The 16,724-nt window shown below is 40.0% G+C and overlaps 1 protein-coding gene across 1 annotated transcript; it reads right to left on the bottom strand.

Annotated features, from left to right (window-relative positions):
• Positions 1 to 4,073: 4,073 nt before the first annotated feature.
• Positions 4,074 to 5,136, bottom strand: LOC128366721 (trace amine-associated receptor 6). Its single transcript, XM_053327480.1, has one exon. It carries the CDS (start codon positions 5,106 to 5,108, stop codon positions 4,074 to 4,076), a length of 1,035 nt encoding a protein of 344 aa, XP_053183455.1. The 5' UTR covers positions 5,109 to 5,136.
• Between the last annotated feature and the right edge of the window lie 11,588 nt (positions 5,137 to 16,724).

Raw genomic sequence — 16,724 nt, 5'->3', positions numbered from 1 at the left:
TGCTGAAGAAGAAAACGTTTCTCTGAGCTCACCTTAAATTTCAGTTTAACACTAATGTACTTACCGTGGATGTAATGGAGAAGAACTGGATACCATGTTCAAAATGACTCTCATTCATTACTGTCAAAGTTGCTCAGTGGGGAAAAAAAAGCCAAAAATGTCTGCACAGGCTTCCTCACACAGAGCTCAGTCCTTCTCTACACTCCCACTAAACCTTTTGTTGGCTCGTCCTTCACTTTAATGGGGATAAAATAATTTAATCACACATCTCTTTTACACTTTCCAAATGTTATCGGATCCAATTAATCAAATTCTGATAGTAAAATGAGTCACTTCTAAGGGGTTGTGACACAAAATGTATTACTAGTTTTAAAGCCATTTTTCCAGTGACAGGAAGTTGTAATTACACGGTTTTTGCCATCATATCAAATTGGCTTCACAGCTCAGCGCTGATCCCGAGGGGCTTAACCCTCCTGTCGTCCTCCCGGGTCAAATTGACCCCATCTGTTATGACTGTTCCTTCTTTCCTCCCTTACTTCCTTCCATCTGTCCTTCCTCCCGCCCTCCTTCTCTATGTTTTTCCTTCCTCTCTCTTTCCTCCATCCCCCTTTCTTCCTTCTTTCCTCCCTCCATCTCACTTCCTTTTCTCCCTTCCTTCCTTCCTTCCTTCCTCACTCCTTTCCTTCTTTCTTCCTCCCTTCCTTCCTCCCCCCCTTCCTTCTTTCCTTCCTCTCTCTTTCCTCCATCCCCCTTTCTTCCTTCTTTCCTCCCTCCCTCCCTCCATCTCACTTCCTTTTCTCCCTTCCTTCCTTCCTTCCTCCCTTCCTTCCATCCTCCCTACTTTCCTTTCTTCTTCCTCCCTCCTTTCCTCCTTTCCTTCTTTCCTTCCTTCCTTCTCTCTTCCCCCCCTACCTCTTTTCCTTCCTTCTTCCTCCCTTCCTTCCTTGACATGAGGACAACAGGAGGGTTAATACCTACTAACGTGATTTGCGACATCAGAACTATTGACGTCAGGAATCATGAACCAATCAGGGGCAAAAAATAGAACTTAAATACATGTGATGAGGAAACTTGAAGCCTCTGATGCACAAACACTGATGGAGTTAACTGAGAAATCTTCCATCCAATAGTTCAGAATATTTGCATATTTGTAGATTCTGGATTTGAGGGAGAGAGGTGAAGATGTCACTGTCACAGTCACTTTGCTCAGGAATAACATGAACCTGCAGTATTAGCTGGTGGAGGATTATTATTATACTGTGTGCAGCTTTCTAACATAGATTTATTTGAGTGTTTTCTTGCCACAGTATTTATTTATCTGCAGTGTTTCTGCTTCACTGGTTTGTTTCATGTGCTGCTCTGAACACTTAATTTTCCCCTGTGGTGTTTAATATACTGTACTTAAAATATACTGCTTAATATCCTTGAATTTATATCTCCATAACAACTCATATTAAACTATATTTACAGGTTTTTTACATTTTAACTGTGACTTGTCCCCCTATACACACATTACATAGTTTGAAATATATTATATAAGTGATTTATATATATTAAATCTAAATAAGAAAATATATAGTACACTTATGTATGGATACACTTTATATTTTAATATATCAAAAAAACAAGGTTATTTTCTTAATCTGGCATATTTAAAGATACATGTGTAAATATGTGTGTATATAAGTCTATTATTAAACATGTTGAAATGTCCTTTTAATGCTGATTTTTGGTATTTTTCACATTTAACCCTCGTGTTGTCCTCGAGTCAAGGAAGGAAGGAAGGGAGGAAGAAGGAAGGGAGGAAGGAAGGAAGGAAAGATGGAAGGGAGGAAGGAAGGAGGATGGAAGGAAGGGAGGGAAGAAAGGAGGAAGAAGGAAGGAAGGAAGGGAGGAAGAAGGAAGGAAAGGAGGAAGGGAAGAAGGAAGGAAAGGAGGGAGGGAGAGAGGAAGGAAGGAAGGAACAAACGGAGGGAGGGAGGGAGGGAGGAAGGAAAGGTGGACGAAGGAAGGAAGGGAGGAAGGAAAGAAGGAACAGTCAAAACAGACAGGGTCAAATTGACCCGGGAGGACGATACGAAGGTTAAACTCTTAATTCGTACTTAATGTAAATAAATCACATGTCTGTAAATACTTCCATTTTTTTAATAGTTGCTGCTACTCATGCAATATTAAGATCCATTGTTTAAATTTATTTGAAAATATTTACTAGTTTTTCCACATATATGTGACTATAATACATTTCTGTATGAGTTTAACATGGAGACAAATTTGAGGAAGAATCTGAATAAATTAAGTTTTATGACTAAGTTTGGGAACAAAGACCATGACTCATACCTTTCTTATTTCTGCACAAGTAGTACCTCATCTGCTCCTCTCCCCTTTGTCTCAGATTTCACATCCCTCCCTCCCAAACCCATCCATCCATCCATCTATCCATCCCTCCCTCCCAAACCCTTTCTAACGTTCCCTCTCTTTTCTTTGACTTCAGGAACCACGGGGGCTCCATTCAGGACGGGAGGAAGAGACGGCTCCCCCATCCAGAGTTTCAATCCCCTACTGGTTCCCTCTCTATATCCATCCATCCATCCATCCATCCAATCCATCCATCCATCCATTCATCCATCATCCCTCCCTCCCTCCCTCCCTCCATCCATCCACCCCTCCATCCATCCCTCCATCCATCCACCCACCCATCCATTCCATCCACCCATCCATCCATCCATCCATCCCATCCCTCCATCCCTCCCTCCCTCCATCCATCCACCCCTCCATCCATCCCTCCCTCCACCCACCCACCCACCCATCCATTCCATCCACCCCTCCCTCCCTCCATCCATCCATCCATCATCCCTCCCTCCCTCCCTCCATCCATCCACCCCTCTATCCATCCCTCCCTCCACCCACCCACCCACCCATCCATTCCATCCACCCATCCACCCCTCCCTCCCTCCATCCATCCATCCATCCATCCCATCCCTCCATCCATCCATCCATCCCTCCATCCCATCCATTCATCCATCCAGCCATCCATCCACTAGGCACACTCATTCTCACCTCATCCCTTCATCCCTCCACCACTGTCTCTATGTGGTTTAGTTTAAATTTAAAGGGTTCAAATGTGAAAATAAACGTATGAATAACTTGCACACATTCTTTTTTTGTGGATCCATCATCAAATTTCTGCTTTTAATCCATTTAGAGAGAATATATTAGAGGATTATGGCAAAAATGTCTAAGTGGTGTAACCATAAAAACGTTGTACCAAATAATTCAACTAGTTTAAAAACAGTAAATAGTCAATAAAACAGCATATCAACTAGTTTGGCATGATCTTACATTATAACTTTTATATTAAATAAAGCTAATGGAATACTATTGTTCTAAATATTACATTTCATCTGGAGAATCATGGAGATCAGGAAACATTTACATTCATTATTAGTATAAGTCCACTTAAATACACTGTAGGTGATAAAATATGTAATATTTATCATTATTTTGTGGTTACACCATTTGACATTTTCAGGAGCATTCAGTCTTACTTTTGGTAAAAATGGTAAAAATGTCATTTCAAATGATATAAAACCAACAAAAATACTAAATGTACATTTTAACAAATCTGATGCTGATGCTATTTTTAACATATTTATAAATTGCTCATCCTGCCAACACTTATTTATCACTGACCCGCATCCAGATACATCTTTACATATGCAACATCTGCTGTTGAATCAGAAAACAGATTTTATTTGTATCACGTTTTAATCAGTGTATATCACAATCATTCCACAGACTGAAACAGGCCTCGGTAATCGTAACATTACACAGAACAAGACAAATATCCCCACAACCAGGGACATTAAATATCCAACACTTTGTGATCTGAAAACTTTCCATGCTTGTTAACAATATAGAAAAATGTTTTACTTTCACAACAGCAATCCACAAGACATGCAGACGCGCCTCTTAACGAGACTCACAATGTGGACAAAGAGTCTGTGCGACAAACAAACGTCTAAAATGAAGCTCAGGTTTGTCTGCAGTCTTTGGTCCCTGAGGTGGTTTTTCTTTTAGGTTTTGGTTGTGTCTCTTCTCTGGAAAGGCATCAGGAGCTTGTGTGCGCAGAGCCTGAACTTCTGATCCCACACGCTGTATATAATCACATTCCAGCAACTGTTGGTGGCCAAAATCCAGAAGGCGAAAAAGGAAAAGTTGCACCACACATTCCCCAAAACGTTCCCCACCACAAAGACGGCGATGGGCGTAAACGACGCGGTGAAGGCCACCGTCAGCGTCCCGATGGTTTTGGCTGCCTTGATGTCGGAGAACGTAGGCTTGGTTTTGCTTTGGCTTTCGGTCTCTGCCAGGTGTTTCCTGCGCTTCGAGTGCTGCCTGATGCTGGACAGAGAAATCATGTTAATAACCACAGTGCCACCGAGGAGGGTGAAGTCAAAAGCCGGGAAGAGGAGGAGGATGTTCCACGCCTGGCTCGGGAACTCGCCGATGGTCCCCAAAGCGTAATTACACATCCGGCTGCAGGAGTTGTACTCCAGAGCGATCTCACTGCTGAAAACCATCGGAGACACCGCCAGGAAGAAACTCCCCACCCAGGAAAGGATGATGAGGATCGTTGTCCTTTTACGTGTAATCACTGCGTCTTTATGCAGCGGCCTCAACACGGCGATGCTGCGCTCGATCGTCAGCAGGAAGATGGTGGTAATGGAGACTAAAGTGCACCCGGCGAAGATGGGACCGATGACGTTGCACGGGTGGAAACTCACCGACTGAGAGTTGTATGAAGTCCACTCTGGAGCAGAGTCGGTCACCATGAGATAGACCTCGGCGTAGACTGACAGCGGCACCACGAATATCCCCACAGCCAGATCGGCCACGGCGAGTGATGCCTTCAGGTACCCCTGCGACGTGTGGAAGTGTTTGGTCCCAAGCACCACCGCCAGAGTCACCAAGTTCCCAAACAAGATGGCGAAGATCAGCAGCACCATAAAGAGCACCATCAGGATTTTGTTGACCAGCGTGCAGCAGCACACGGTGCAATGTGCCGGCTCAGTGCTGTCCATCATGGTCGGCGTGCTGGTCTCAATCATTGGATTAACGGATGCTGCACATTCACATTATAACCTGAAATACAAACACAGAGGTTGAATCATTAGAAATACAGTGACTCAGCTATAAGAAGCAAGCGATTTAAATAAAGGGTAAAAGAAAAGTAATCCTACAAAAAACCTTTCAGGGTCACATGGACAGAAACTCGTCAGTACATAAGATTAAAACTGGGAGATTAAATATCTGGTTCTGTGCAGGGAAACGTGAACTTGATAAAAGCCTGTGGACATAAAAACTTAATGGGACAAGTCAACTACAACTCCCAAGATGCATTTGGGCAAGAAACATGAAATCACAAAGCATCAAATTCTGTTGTGTTCACTATTAAAGACAAGCAGAAGCTAAATATTTGGCTCCTCAGAAAACTGCAAACACAATTTAGAGGATAAGTTTCGGATGATTTTAGGAACAAAGCCATCGTGTTCTTGCCTCTAATTGGCTTCTTCTCCATGGCAACAGCGACTGATGCTAATTTGATGCCGTTCGACGTTCAAAACTTGACTTAGAAATAAAACTAAATTGATGACCAGAACTCAAACCTGTATGATTGCTAGATTATCTGGTAGAGTTCATGTTGCTTTGTTAAACAACATTAAGTATAATGTTTAATCAACACAAAAAGAAAAAGATTTACTCAGATTTCTGCTCATAAATTAAATTTTTTGTGTTTTATTGTTTGATTAGGACAAGGAGTAGTGACACATTTTCACCATTTTTTTTCTAACAATCTTATTATTTTGTTTTGAAGTTGTTTTTTAACCTTCGTGTCATCCTCCCGGGTCAAATTGACCCTGTCTGTTTTGACTGTTCCTTCCTTCCTTCCTTCCTTCCTTCCTTCCTTCTTTCCTCCCGCCTTCCTCCCCTCCTTCCTTCCTTCCTTCCTCCCTTCCTCCCTTCCTTCCTTCCTTCTCCTCCCTTCCTTCCTTGACTCGAGGACAACAGGAGGGTTAAATAAACTAATATTAATAATATAACTTCTTATCTTTAAATTGTCCAGGTTTCTGTTTATATTAACATTAAGAATATAGTAGGGTAAATACTTCAGGTACTAAAATGTATCACAGGATGATAATATAGTGAGCAGCCAGATCTTGCATTGTTGAGACTTGTCAAAATAAACTAATTATCTATATCTTATTCCTCTGTGCTTTAGACCTGTGTTGTCATCCAGAAACTACTGAACAGACATGGATGATTAATGTTCCTTCATCATGTCCGTATCAGGCAGACGCCACTTCACTCTCTACTTCAGTTCTTGTAGTAATTATAGTAGTAGAAAGAAGAATCACGTTCCTGTGCATGCTCAGTGGTGTCTTCCCTTATACAAAACTACTCTCCAGAGACTGAAAACATGATCTCTGTTATTGGACTGCTGCTCTGGGTGACATGTTCCTTCATTATGAACACTTTAGTCATGTTATGTTTAGTCCAAATACTAATAACAACAATCGTGTTTTCAGTCTCTGGAGAGTAGTTCTGTGTAAGGGAAGACGCTACTGAGCATGTGCAGGAATGTAAGTCTCTTCACAATAAACAGTCACACTCATCATATTGATCAAGCCTGATTGATCTCATTCTTCCTGAACTACTGCAGCTATTACTAGTATTACTCTATAGTACTACTGATACTGCATCTATTACTAGTATTACTCTATAGTACTACTGATACTGCATCTATTACTAGTATTACTCTATAGTACTACTGATACTGCATCTATTACTAGTATTACTCTATAGTACTACTGATACTGCATCTATTACTAGTATTACTCTATAGTACTACTGATACTGCATCTATTACTAGTATTACTCTATAGTACTACTGATACTGCATCTCTTATTAGTATTACTCTATAGTACTACTGATACTGCTCTATAGTACTACTGATACTGGATCTATTACTAGTATTACTCTATAGTACAACTGATACTGCATCTATTACTAGTATTACTCTATAGTACAACTGATACTGCAAACTACTGCATCTCTTATTAGCATTACTCTATAGTGTTTCTCAACCGGTGGGGCGCGCCCCCCCGGGGGGGCGCGAACACTCTCCGGGGGGGGGGGGCGCGAGCGGGCGGGAGTAGGCAACAGGATGGAGGGAAAAATCATAAAAATAAAAAAAAAAATCATTAAAAACAAATCGCGAAAATCCCCATGTCGAAAATGCAAGTGGTTGGACTACTACAATCTTTCACTACTATCACTGATGCAGGCACGTCACACGATTTCACCTCTTTATTTCAGTCAGCGTCTGAGCACCTGTCTGCAATGAGACAACAATTTGCGACGTATTTCAAAGAGGATTATCGCTCTTTCGCGTGGGTTCGAGATCCATTTGTGTGCACAGCAAACGAGCTGTCAATTGACATGCAGGAACAGCTTATTGAGCTGAAGAGTGACAGTAGGCTGAAGGAACGTTTCACCTCCTGCCCTCTTTCGTCATTCTGGGCAGCATTGATGCAGGAATACCCTCAACTCTGTGACGTCGCATTGAAGATTCTCCTCCCTTTCGCGTCGACATATTTGTGTGAGGCAGGCTTCTCGAAAATGACTGCACTCAAAACGAAATACCGGAATCGTGCACAAATTGAGGATGATTTGAGGCTATGTTTATCAGACATTGCACCAAGAATTGAGGATCTTTGCAAGGCAAAGCAGGCTCAGGTCTCACATTAACATCGCCTACCTCCCGGTTATAACAATAGCCTAGTAATGATAATAGGCCTATGATAGCTAATAACAATAATAATAATAATAATACTACTACTACTACTACTACTACTACTACTACTACTACTAATAATAATAATAATAATAATGATAATAATAACAGCAAAGCATGTAACTATAATTATATAGCTAGCCTAGTAATGATAATAGGGATATCACTACTCATAATAATAATAATAATAATAATAATAATAATAATAATAATAATAATAATAATAATAATAATAATAATAATAATAATAATAATAATGCCTGCAAGCTCACATTAGAAGTCTGGTGCTACTGCCAGTTATAACAATAGCCTAGTAATGATGATAGGCCTACCTGATGATTATAATAATAATAATAATTATTATAATAATAATAATAATAATAATAATAATAATAATAATAGTGTGGGCCTAAAAATAACAAATCTATTATTTTATCTATCTATCTATCTATGCAAGGTGGTGTAGTGGGGTTGGGGCCGCGAGGGAGGGTGACACCGGGAGGAGGGGGGGCCCCAACTGCAATGAACCAGCTTTGGGGGGGCCCAGCTTGCAAAAGGTTGAGAACCCCTGATAGTATTTGTATACTGTAATCTACTATATCTCTTAATAAATAAAAAAAAATCTATAATTAAATGACTACATCTCTTATTAAATGGTAAATAGACTGGACTTACAGTATATAGTTCTTTTACATCACATCTCAATCACCCATTCACACACATTCATACACTGATTCAATACGCATGGTGCCAACCTTCTCATTAGAGGGAAGCTAACCATTCAGTCTCATTCACACACCGTTGGCCCGGCAACAGGAGCAATTTGGGGTTAACTGTCTTGCCCAAGGACACATGGAAACCCCATAGTATTACTCTATAGTATTTGTACTGCAAACTACTGCATCTCTTATTAGTATTATTACTCTGTAGTACTACTGATACTGCATTTCTTCTTAGTATTACTCTAAACCAACTAACATGGCCAACCTCATAATGAAGGAACATGTCACCCAGTGCAGCGGTGTGGTTTAACCTTCCTGTCGTCCGTCCGTCCGTCCTTCCTTCCTTCCTTCCTTCCTTCCTTCCTTCCTTCCTTCCTCCTTCTCTCTTTCATTCCTTCCTCTCTCTTTCCTCCCTCCCTCCCTCCTTCTCTCTTTCTTTCCTTCCCCTTCCTTCTTTTCTCTGTCCTTCTTTCCTTCCTTCCTCTTTTCCTTTCTCCTTCCCTCCTTCCTTCCTTCCTTCCTTCCTCTTTCTTTCTTCTCTCCCTCCTTCTCTCCTCCCTTCCTTCTCTCTCCCTTCCTCCCTCCTTCTTCTTCTTCTTCCCTTCCTTCCTTGACTCGAGGACAACAGGAGGGTCAATGACGTGTTGTTAATAGTTTTTGGACAACAACAGAAGAATAAGATATATACACAAACATTACTTGGTAGTAGCTCAGTTCATTGTTGGTTTGGATCCAAACATTAAGAAGAAAAATGTAGAAAATGGTCAGACTGATCCTTTAAAAAAAACTCCACCTGCTGCAGTAAATAGACTCATTATCCTACAAATCATTTAATCCGTGACCAAATCATTTAATCTGGTGACTCAGAAAATGAATCTATTATTTCCCCCTCTCATATGGCATATTCAATCTCACACTGACTCACATCCGTGTTTATCTATTACTACTACTACTGCACTAATTCGTTTCCAATGTTTGCTGATTTCATTATGTTTGACTTTTTTTTGTCTTGTAAGCTGTCCATGAGTTTTTCGAAAGGCGCCTTTAAATAAAAAGCATTATTATTATCATCACATGTTCCTGCACTGTCCACCACATCATATCAAAGATGTGACATCACGTGAGTCACAGCGCGAGCAGCAGCTGGAGTAAACAGAGGGCGGACCCGGCACATGACGGATGGATGGATGGATGGATGAGGGGTGGATGGATGGATGGATACTACTCTCTCCAGCGGGAGGAGAGGTGACGTCATAATCTACTAGGACAGCTGTAGTAGTAAACAAAACCCAGCTGGAGCTCGCAGTGGTTTTAATCCTACTTTAAGGTTCCTGGACATCCTCCTTCACATGTGCTCACATTTAGATTTAAACACACACACACACACACACACACACACACAAGCGGCGGTTTTAAAAGGGTTAAAAAAAGCGGAGTTATCTTCACCCTGTGTGTCACTTCTCTCTTTCATTTCTCAGAGATGCGCCCAAACTGAAACACTGAAACCTCCCACTTATAATAACTATCAGAAAAATCCAAAAATGGTCATGAGAGCTTCACAGCGCTGAAAGGAGAGCACAGCAAATGTTCCTGGAAACACTTTATCTTAAATTCCTCTCTTTATTATTTATAAACAGCATAGAAAAACACATGAATGCACGGTTTATAACACACTATAATGCAGTTTAAAGCGCGTGTAAATGTTTATTAATGTGTTTATGTGCATCTATAAAATAATGAATGCCAATATAGTTGTAATATATGCTGTAAGACTATACTATTACATTATAAACACTTAAAAATGTCCTTAAATAACCACATTATAGTGTGTTATAAACCCCCTTTACATGTTACTACTTGTAAAAGCTAAATATTTGGACTTTAAGGTGGTATTATCAGTGGATTTCTTGTATAAATGTTTAATAAAATTCAGTTTGTCAGATGCCAATGTTGAATAAATACTGACAAAAGCGCAGCTATAGTCTCTACTCTGTCATTATTTATGTGTCCGCTCAGTTTCAGATGTAATGTCCTCAAGCTTTTTTTTCTTTCTTTCTTTCTCTGTATATCCATCTACAGCGCGCAGTCAAGCAGAAACCTCCCGCATATCCAGCCAATAATCCTCGGGATGCACATCCATGGAAAAACGGAAGAAAAATTGGTTCAACTGTGCCCAGAAAGGAAAACGACTGTGTGCGTCTTACAGGACAGCCTTTGTCAAAATGTATTAATTATACAGCTATTGTCGGAGTCGCTGTGTTTCTGTGTTTTGCAGAGATTTGTGGATCATTTGGGATGTTTCACTTTAGCGCACATCCAGCTTCCAGATTCAACAATAAAAAAAAATAAAAAAACAGTTTCCCGATATTAATAAAAGAGGTTAACTCATCCAGTGTGCCATTCTCCAGAAGTCAGACACTCACGCGCTGATAATAATTAATATTGCGGGTTGACTCTACTCACTTTTGAGCTTTAAATTCCCTTCAAGACGCAGAAGCCGCCGCATCTCCCTGCCGGATATCCATGCAGTAGGTTTCCCCCGCTGCAGCTCAAAGCATCCCGCAGTCCTCAGGGTGAAGCTGGAGGAGAAAAGGAGTCCAGAGGAAACTCACAGATGTTGGTGCTGAGAGAGAGAGAGGGATGGATGGATGGATGGAGGAGTACGCTGCGCTCTGGTCCGCTCTGCACCGGAGAGATGGTTAAAGTGTCTCGTGCGCTGGTTTCTCCATTGGTTGACGATGCTGATGACAGAGGACACCCCCTCCCACCTCCTCCCCTCCCACCTCCTCCTCCTCCTCCTCTCATAGTTTGATGAGGATGATATACATCCTGCGCTTCTGTGCAAGTGCTTCAATTTTTACGACTCTGAGAATTCTTGGCTGCAGATGTTCCCAACATCCTCAACAACGTCTCTCGTAAAAATCCAGTTTACTCTATGTTATTATTATTGTTTTTATTACTGTTATTATTATTATTGTTGTTATTTTTCCATTGAGTCCTAATTTTAGGCGTGAGTCACTTCAGTGAATTGGCCTTGGCACTGCAGCGGTCTGTTCAGGTCTGAGTCAGAGCTGCAGGATGAAAATAAAAAGTCTTAAGGCGGCCACTTATAGCTCTGAGGTTTAAAAGTGACAGCTCAAAAAAAATATTATATATATATATATATATATATATATATATATATATATATATTAGTATTTTGTGCTTTTTATTCACAGTAAACATGAGAGGCTGATAGAAGAAGAGAAGTGAAGGGAATGAAAGCCAAAAAAAAAAAGAGGATGAACTCAAGCTAGCGATGTTTTTTTTCCCATCAGTCACAGTTTATGTTTCTTGAGATGTTAATGTTTTAATCAGTGTAAACATTTATGAAGTAAACAGGAACAAGGGGAACAAACCCTCTGAATGCAAGATGTGTAAACCTGCAGGTACATATCATCTCATTTAAGTTGATATTCATGTTATATATTTCCACATCCAGCAGTTACTGATCATCATTAGTTCATCGTGTTTCTGTCCACCTGCAGAGATTTCACTTTTTAAGACTATTGAAAAAATGCCACCTGGAGGCAAAGCTACTGCAGACCTTCTATCGCTCCACGATAGAAAGCGTGCAGGCGTATTGCATCACGGTGTGGTATACCAGCTGCACAGCCAAACACAGAAAAGCCATGCAGAGGGTCATTAAGTTGGCACAAAAAATCATTGGCTGCCCCCTGCCCTCCCTGGAGGACATTGCAGACTCTCAGGGGCTCAAAAGGGCAAAGAAGATCCAGTCTGACCCATCTCACCTCGGCCAAGGCCTCTTCAAACTTCTGCCCTCTGATAGAAGATACAGAGTCCTGAAGAGCTGCACAAACCGGCTCAGAAACACTTTTTATTCCTGAAGGCTCCTGAACAACCCACTCCCACCCTCACCCTAACCCTCAGCACCTGGTATACCCAACAGTATCCAACATCTACCTCATGTAACATATGCAATAAGAGCAACATGTGCAATAGACTGGATGTGTCTTTTAAAACACTTTACATTTTAATCTTTCATTTGCACTCTATGTCTTTTTAATGATTTTAAAGCTAATCATTATTTTATGCTGCAATCTTATATTTAATGCTCTATTCTAGCATTTTATTTATGTCTTTCTATTTTTCTGTACTTTGTTTTTATTATTAGAGTGTGTGTGTGTGTGTGTGTGTGTGGAGAGGGTAATTGTATGTTTTAATGTTTCCATATGTTCCTTCCTTCTCTTTTCCTCCCTCCTACCTTCCTACCTTCTTGCCTCTGTCCTTCCTCCCTTCCTTCTTTCCTTTCCTCCCTCCCTCCCTCCCTCCCTCCCTTCCTTCCTCCCTTCCTTCCTTCCTTCCTTCCTTCCTTCCTTCCTTCCTTCCTCCCTCCCTTCCTCCCTTCCTCCCTCCCTCCCTTCCTTCCTCCCTTCCTTCCTTCCTTCCTTGACTCGAGGACAACAGGAGGGTTAAATACAATTTTAAGCAACTACAGAATATGAGTAGAGCTGGTTATCAGTACTCGATACCTTTAAAGGCAGTGATCTCCAACCCTGCTGCTTGTTTTAGGTATTTACTTACTCTAACACACCTGATTCTTATAATTAACTCGTCATCAAGCAGCTGAAGCTTGTGATAATTGTTAGAATCAGGTGTGTTAAAGTGGGAAGATACCTAAAATATGCAGGACAGAAGCTCCACAGAAGCAGGGTTGGAGATCATTGTCTTAAAGATATCGACTGAAATAAATCGATAGTGTAGAGGCAGATATGTGTGCATCATAGTAAAACAACAAGAGAGACGAAAGGTCAACAGTTGTACCAGTTGAGGATGTCGTAACAAGCCTTTTAAGGAGTTGTTTTTACCAACACTCACAACAAAGTTGTTTTGATTTCCAGGAAACCGAATCTTAGCTGGAACACGCCGGGTCAGGTTGACAATAATAAATGACGACCACACGCCAACAGTAGTATAAAGAGTCTGAAGGGGTGTTACGGTCGGGGCTGTTTTTGCTGTTTTGTCGCTGTTCTTCAATATTTGTTGTTGGTGTCTGCTGTGTTTGCTGCATCTTCAGTAAAGTCCCAGTTGGCTGTTTGATGACTTCTGTTCTCAGTCACTTACTTTAAAGGTTACTGAAGTTAAGTAATGTTCTGGCAATATTATTTATCAAGAAGCACATAGTCGTTCCTTGTCTTTCTCTAGTTTATTCAGTCGTCTGCAGACGGACCCCTTGCTTTTTCAAGCGTGAGATGGCACAGCGAGCCTTGGAGCAGAGGAAACAGTCAGATTATATACAATACATTATCACAGAAAGGATGACCTTGATCTATCATCAGAACAATGTAAGCACAATAGTCATGTCATAATGTGTGTACTATCAGGACAATGGTTAGTCAGTAGATTATAACATACATGATGTTCACTCAATGTTCAATGATGTTCACTCAATCAGCATTTCATGTAACATAAGTGGTGTCATGGTCAGCAGATTGTGACACATATAAACACCTAATCATATGGCATAGTTGCTCATTTGTATCAGAGAAGATGAATAATAAGAATTCCCATTACAGTAATCAAGTAATAATTTTACAATACCAAGGGATCGATACCTGCAATCGATCCTTTTTTGCACCCAGAGCTACAAAATATGACTAATTGTATGAACTTGCTCACAGCCAATCAATGCAAGCGTTCTTTAATTTAATGCAAATGTTTTTTGGGTGATACTTTGGGTTAACATTGGGGTTAAAGGATAATTACCGTTTTTTTTACAACCTGGACCTTATTTCTAGCATAAATATGATCATTTACTCACCCAGACAACTTTGGTGTCATTTGGAGTCGTTCTCCGGTGTTGTGCTGCGTATATCCGTATAATGCGAGTACACGGGGCACCGAAGCACAGCCTCTATATAACACATTATCTGCCGTGAAACTAGTTCATTTCACCAATATTTAGTTATGATACGTTAGTGCTGTTCCCCTCCGAGCCCGTGGTGGCAGGTTATCAACATCCGGGGTCTGTAGGTTGACCTGCTAACCTCTGATCTGGATGATGTCATTTCAGATGGATTTACGCAGCACTGCACTGGAGCTAATTCCGTCCAAACCACTCCAAATGACACCAAAGTTGTCTGGGTGAGTAAATGAACGTATTTTATGCTAGAAATAAGGTCCAGGTTGTAAAAAACGGTAATTATCCTTTAAGGAGAGTTTTGGAGGTTTGGGGATTGATAAAAAAGTATTTGAAAAGTTTTTGTCTTAAAGGCGCAGTGTGTGGAGTTTAGTGCCATCTAGTGGTGAGGCTGCAGATTGCAACCAACTGAATATTCCTCCTAGGACTGTGTATCGGTATTCGATACCATTACAATAATGACTGAAATAAATCGACACCAAGTAGTAACGAAACATCTCCCATCAATCGATACCTGCAATCGATCCTTTTCACACCCAGAGCTAGAAAATATGACGAGGGAGGAAGGAAAGGACAGATGGAAAGAAGGACAGAGGGAACAGTCAAAACAGACTGGAATTTGACGGAAGGTTAAGAGACAACCACCAACAACAGCTGACAGAATATAAATCTGTTTTTTTATAATTAAAACATTTCAAACTTCTCCGCTGCAAATGTTCTTTTTATGACATCGAAAGATTAGATTTGCAGGTACATTGAGTTTTAGAGTTGTTGTTTTTGTGATAACTCAGCTGCATGTGTGTGTGTTTGTGTATAAAAATCTTCTATTCTTCAATTGTAGAAAAGTCATAAAAACATGTTATTTAAAACGAACATAACCAAGTAACTTTTTGATTTGACATGTAGATTTTTTTTAAAGTTTGTTATTCATCTCTGGTTCCTTCAAATGTCAAATTTCAACATAATTTAAATGATAACTTGTCAGCATGCAGTCAGGATCTGCTCCACACTGAAATATTAACATGCTGCTGAATGACCTTAAATATTCAGTATTTTATTGCTTTTTTTTCTGCTCACATCACATCAGCCTGTTGCTCTTCCTGCAGGATTCCTTCATTTCTGAATATTTATATATATATCATAAAAATGTGACTTAAAGTGACTTGACTGTTGATATTTGAACACAGCTGATTATAAGAGAGGAAAACACATTTTCTACCAGTTCTATTGGAGGAAAGCACTTCTCTTTGATTTGTGGTGTTTATTGGTTCACATTAAAGCTAGATTTGTGAAATTATCTTAAATCAAATTACTCCACCACTTTAGCATCGCACTCCTAACACATTATTGCACTCAGGATCAAAATGAATGCAGCAGAAACAGAGATATTACATGCATTCTTCAAAACCTGGTGTTTGTTTGTCTCCGTGTGGTTTAGTTTAAATTTAAAAGTTAAAATGTGAAAATAAACGTATGAATAACTTGCACACATTCTTTTTTTGTGGACCCAGCATCAAATTTCTGCATTTAATCCATTTAGAGAGAATATATTAGAGGATTATGGCAAAAATGTCTAAGTGGTGTAACCATAAAAACTTTGTACCAAATAATTGAACGTTGCTTAAAAACAGTAAATAGTCAATAAAACAGCATATCAACTAGTTTGGCATGATCTTACATTATAACTTTTATATTAAATAAAGCTAATGGAATACTATTGTTCTAAATATTACATTTCATCTGGGTTACCATGGAGATCAGGAAACATTTACATTCATTATTAGTATAAGTCCACTTAAATACACTGTAGGTGATAAAATATGTAATATCTATCATTCTACTGTGGTTACACCTGTCATTTCAATGATACATTTTAACAAACCTGATGCTGCTTTTAAGCTATTTTTTAAAACATATTTGTGATTTGCTCATCTTGCCAACAATTATTGACCCATAAAACTGTAGATTCATGACGATTGGCACAAAGACAGAAACATGCATGTTGTTTCTGTCTAATTTAAAAAGGAGTATTTGTACTGTATGCATGGCTCAATAGGCGTGTGTCCACTTCCTCAATCAGCCATGAATAGATGAAGATGTGCCCTTAATCAGTTGTTTACATATCAGCTTCCTGCCTGCTTAGTATTCAGACTTGTGAATTAAGCAAATGCCACTATCTCTCTCTCTGTCTCTCTCTCTCTCTCTCTCCCTCTCTCTCTCTCCCTG

This window comes from Scomber japonicus, chromosome 10, assembly GCF_027409825.1.
Source record: "Scomber japonicus isolate fScoJap1 chromosome 10, fScoJap1.pri, whole genome shotgun sequence".
Classification (NCBI taxonomy): domain Eukaryota; kingdom Metazoa; phylum Chordata; class Actinopteri; order Scombriformes; family Scombridae; genus Scomber; species Scomber japonicus.
This window is presented reverse-complemented; position numbering and strand designations above follow the sequence as displayed.

Bases quoted from the DNA above. Each gene is read 5' to 3' on its own strand.
- LOC128366721 (XM_053327480.1), bottom strand. From the start codon at position 5,108: ATGATTGAGACCAGCACGCCGACCATGATGGACAGCACTGAGCCGGCA.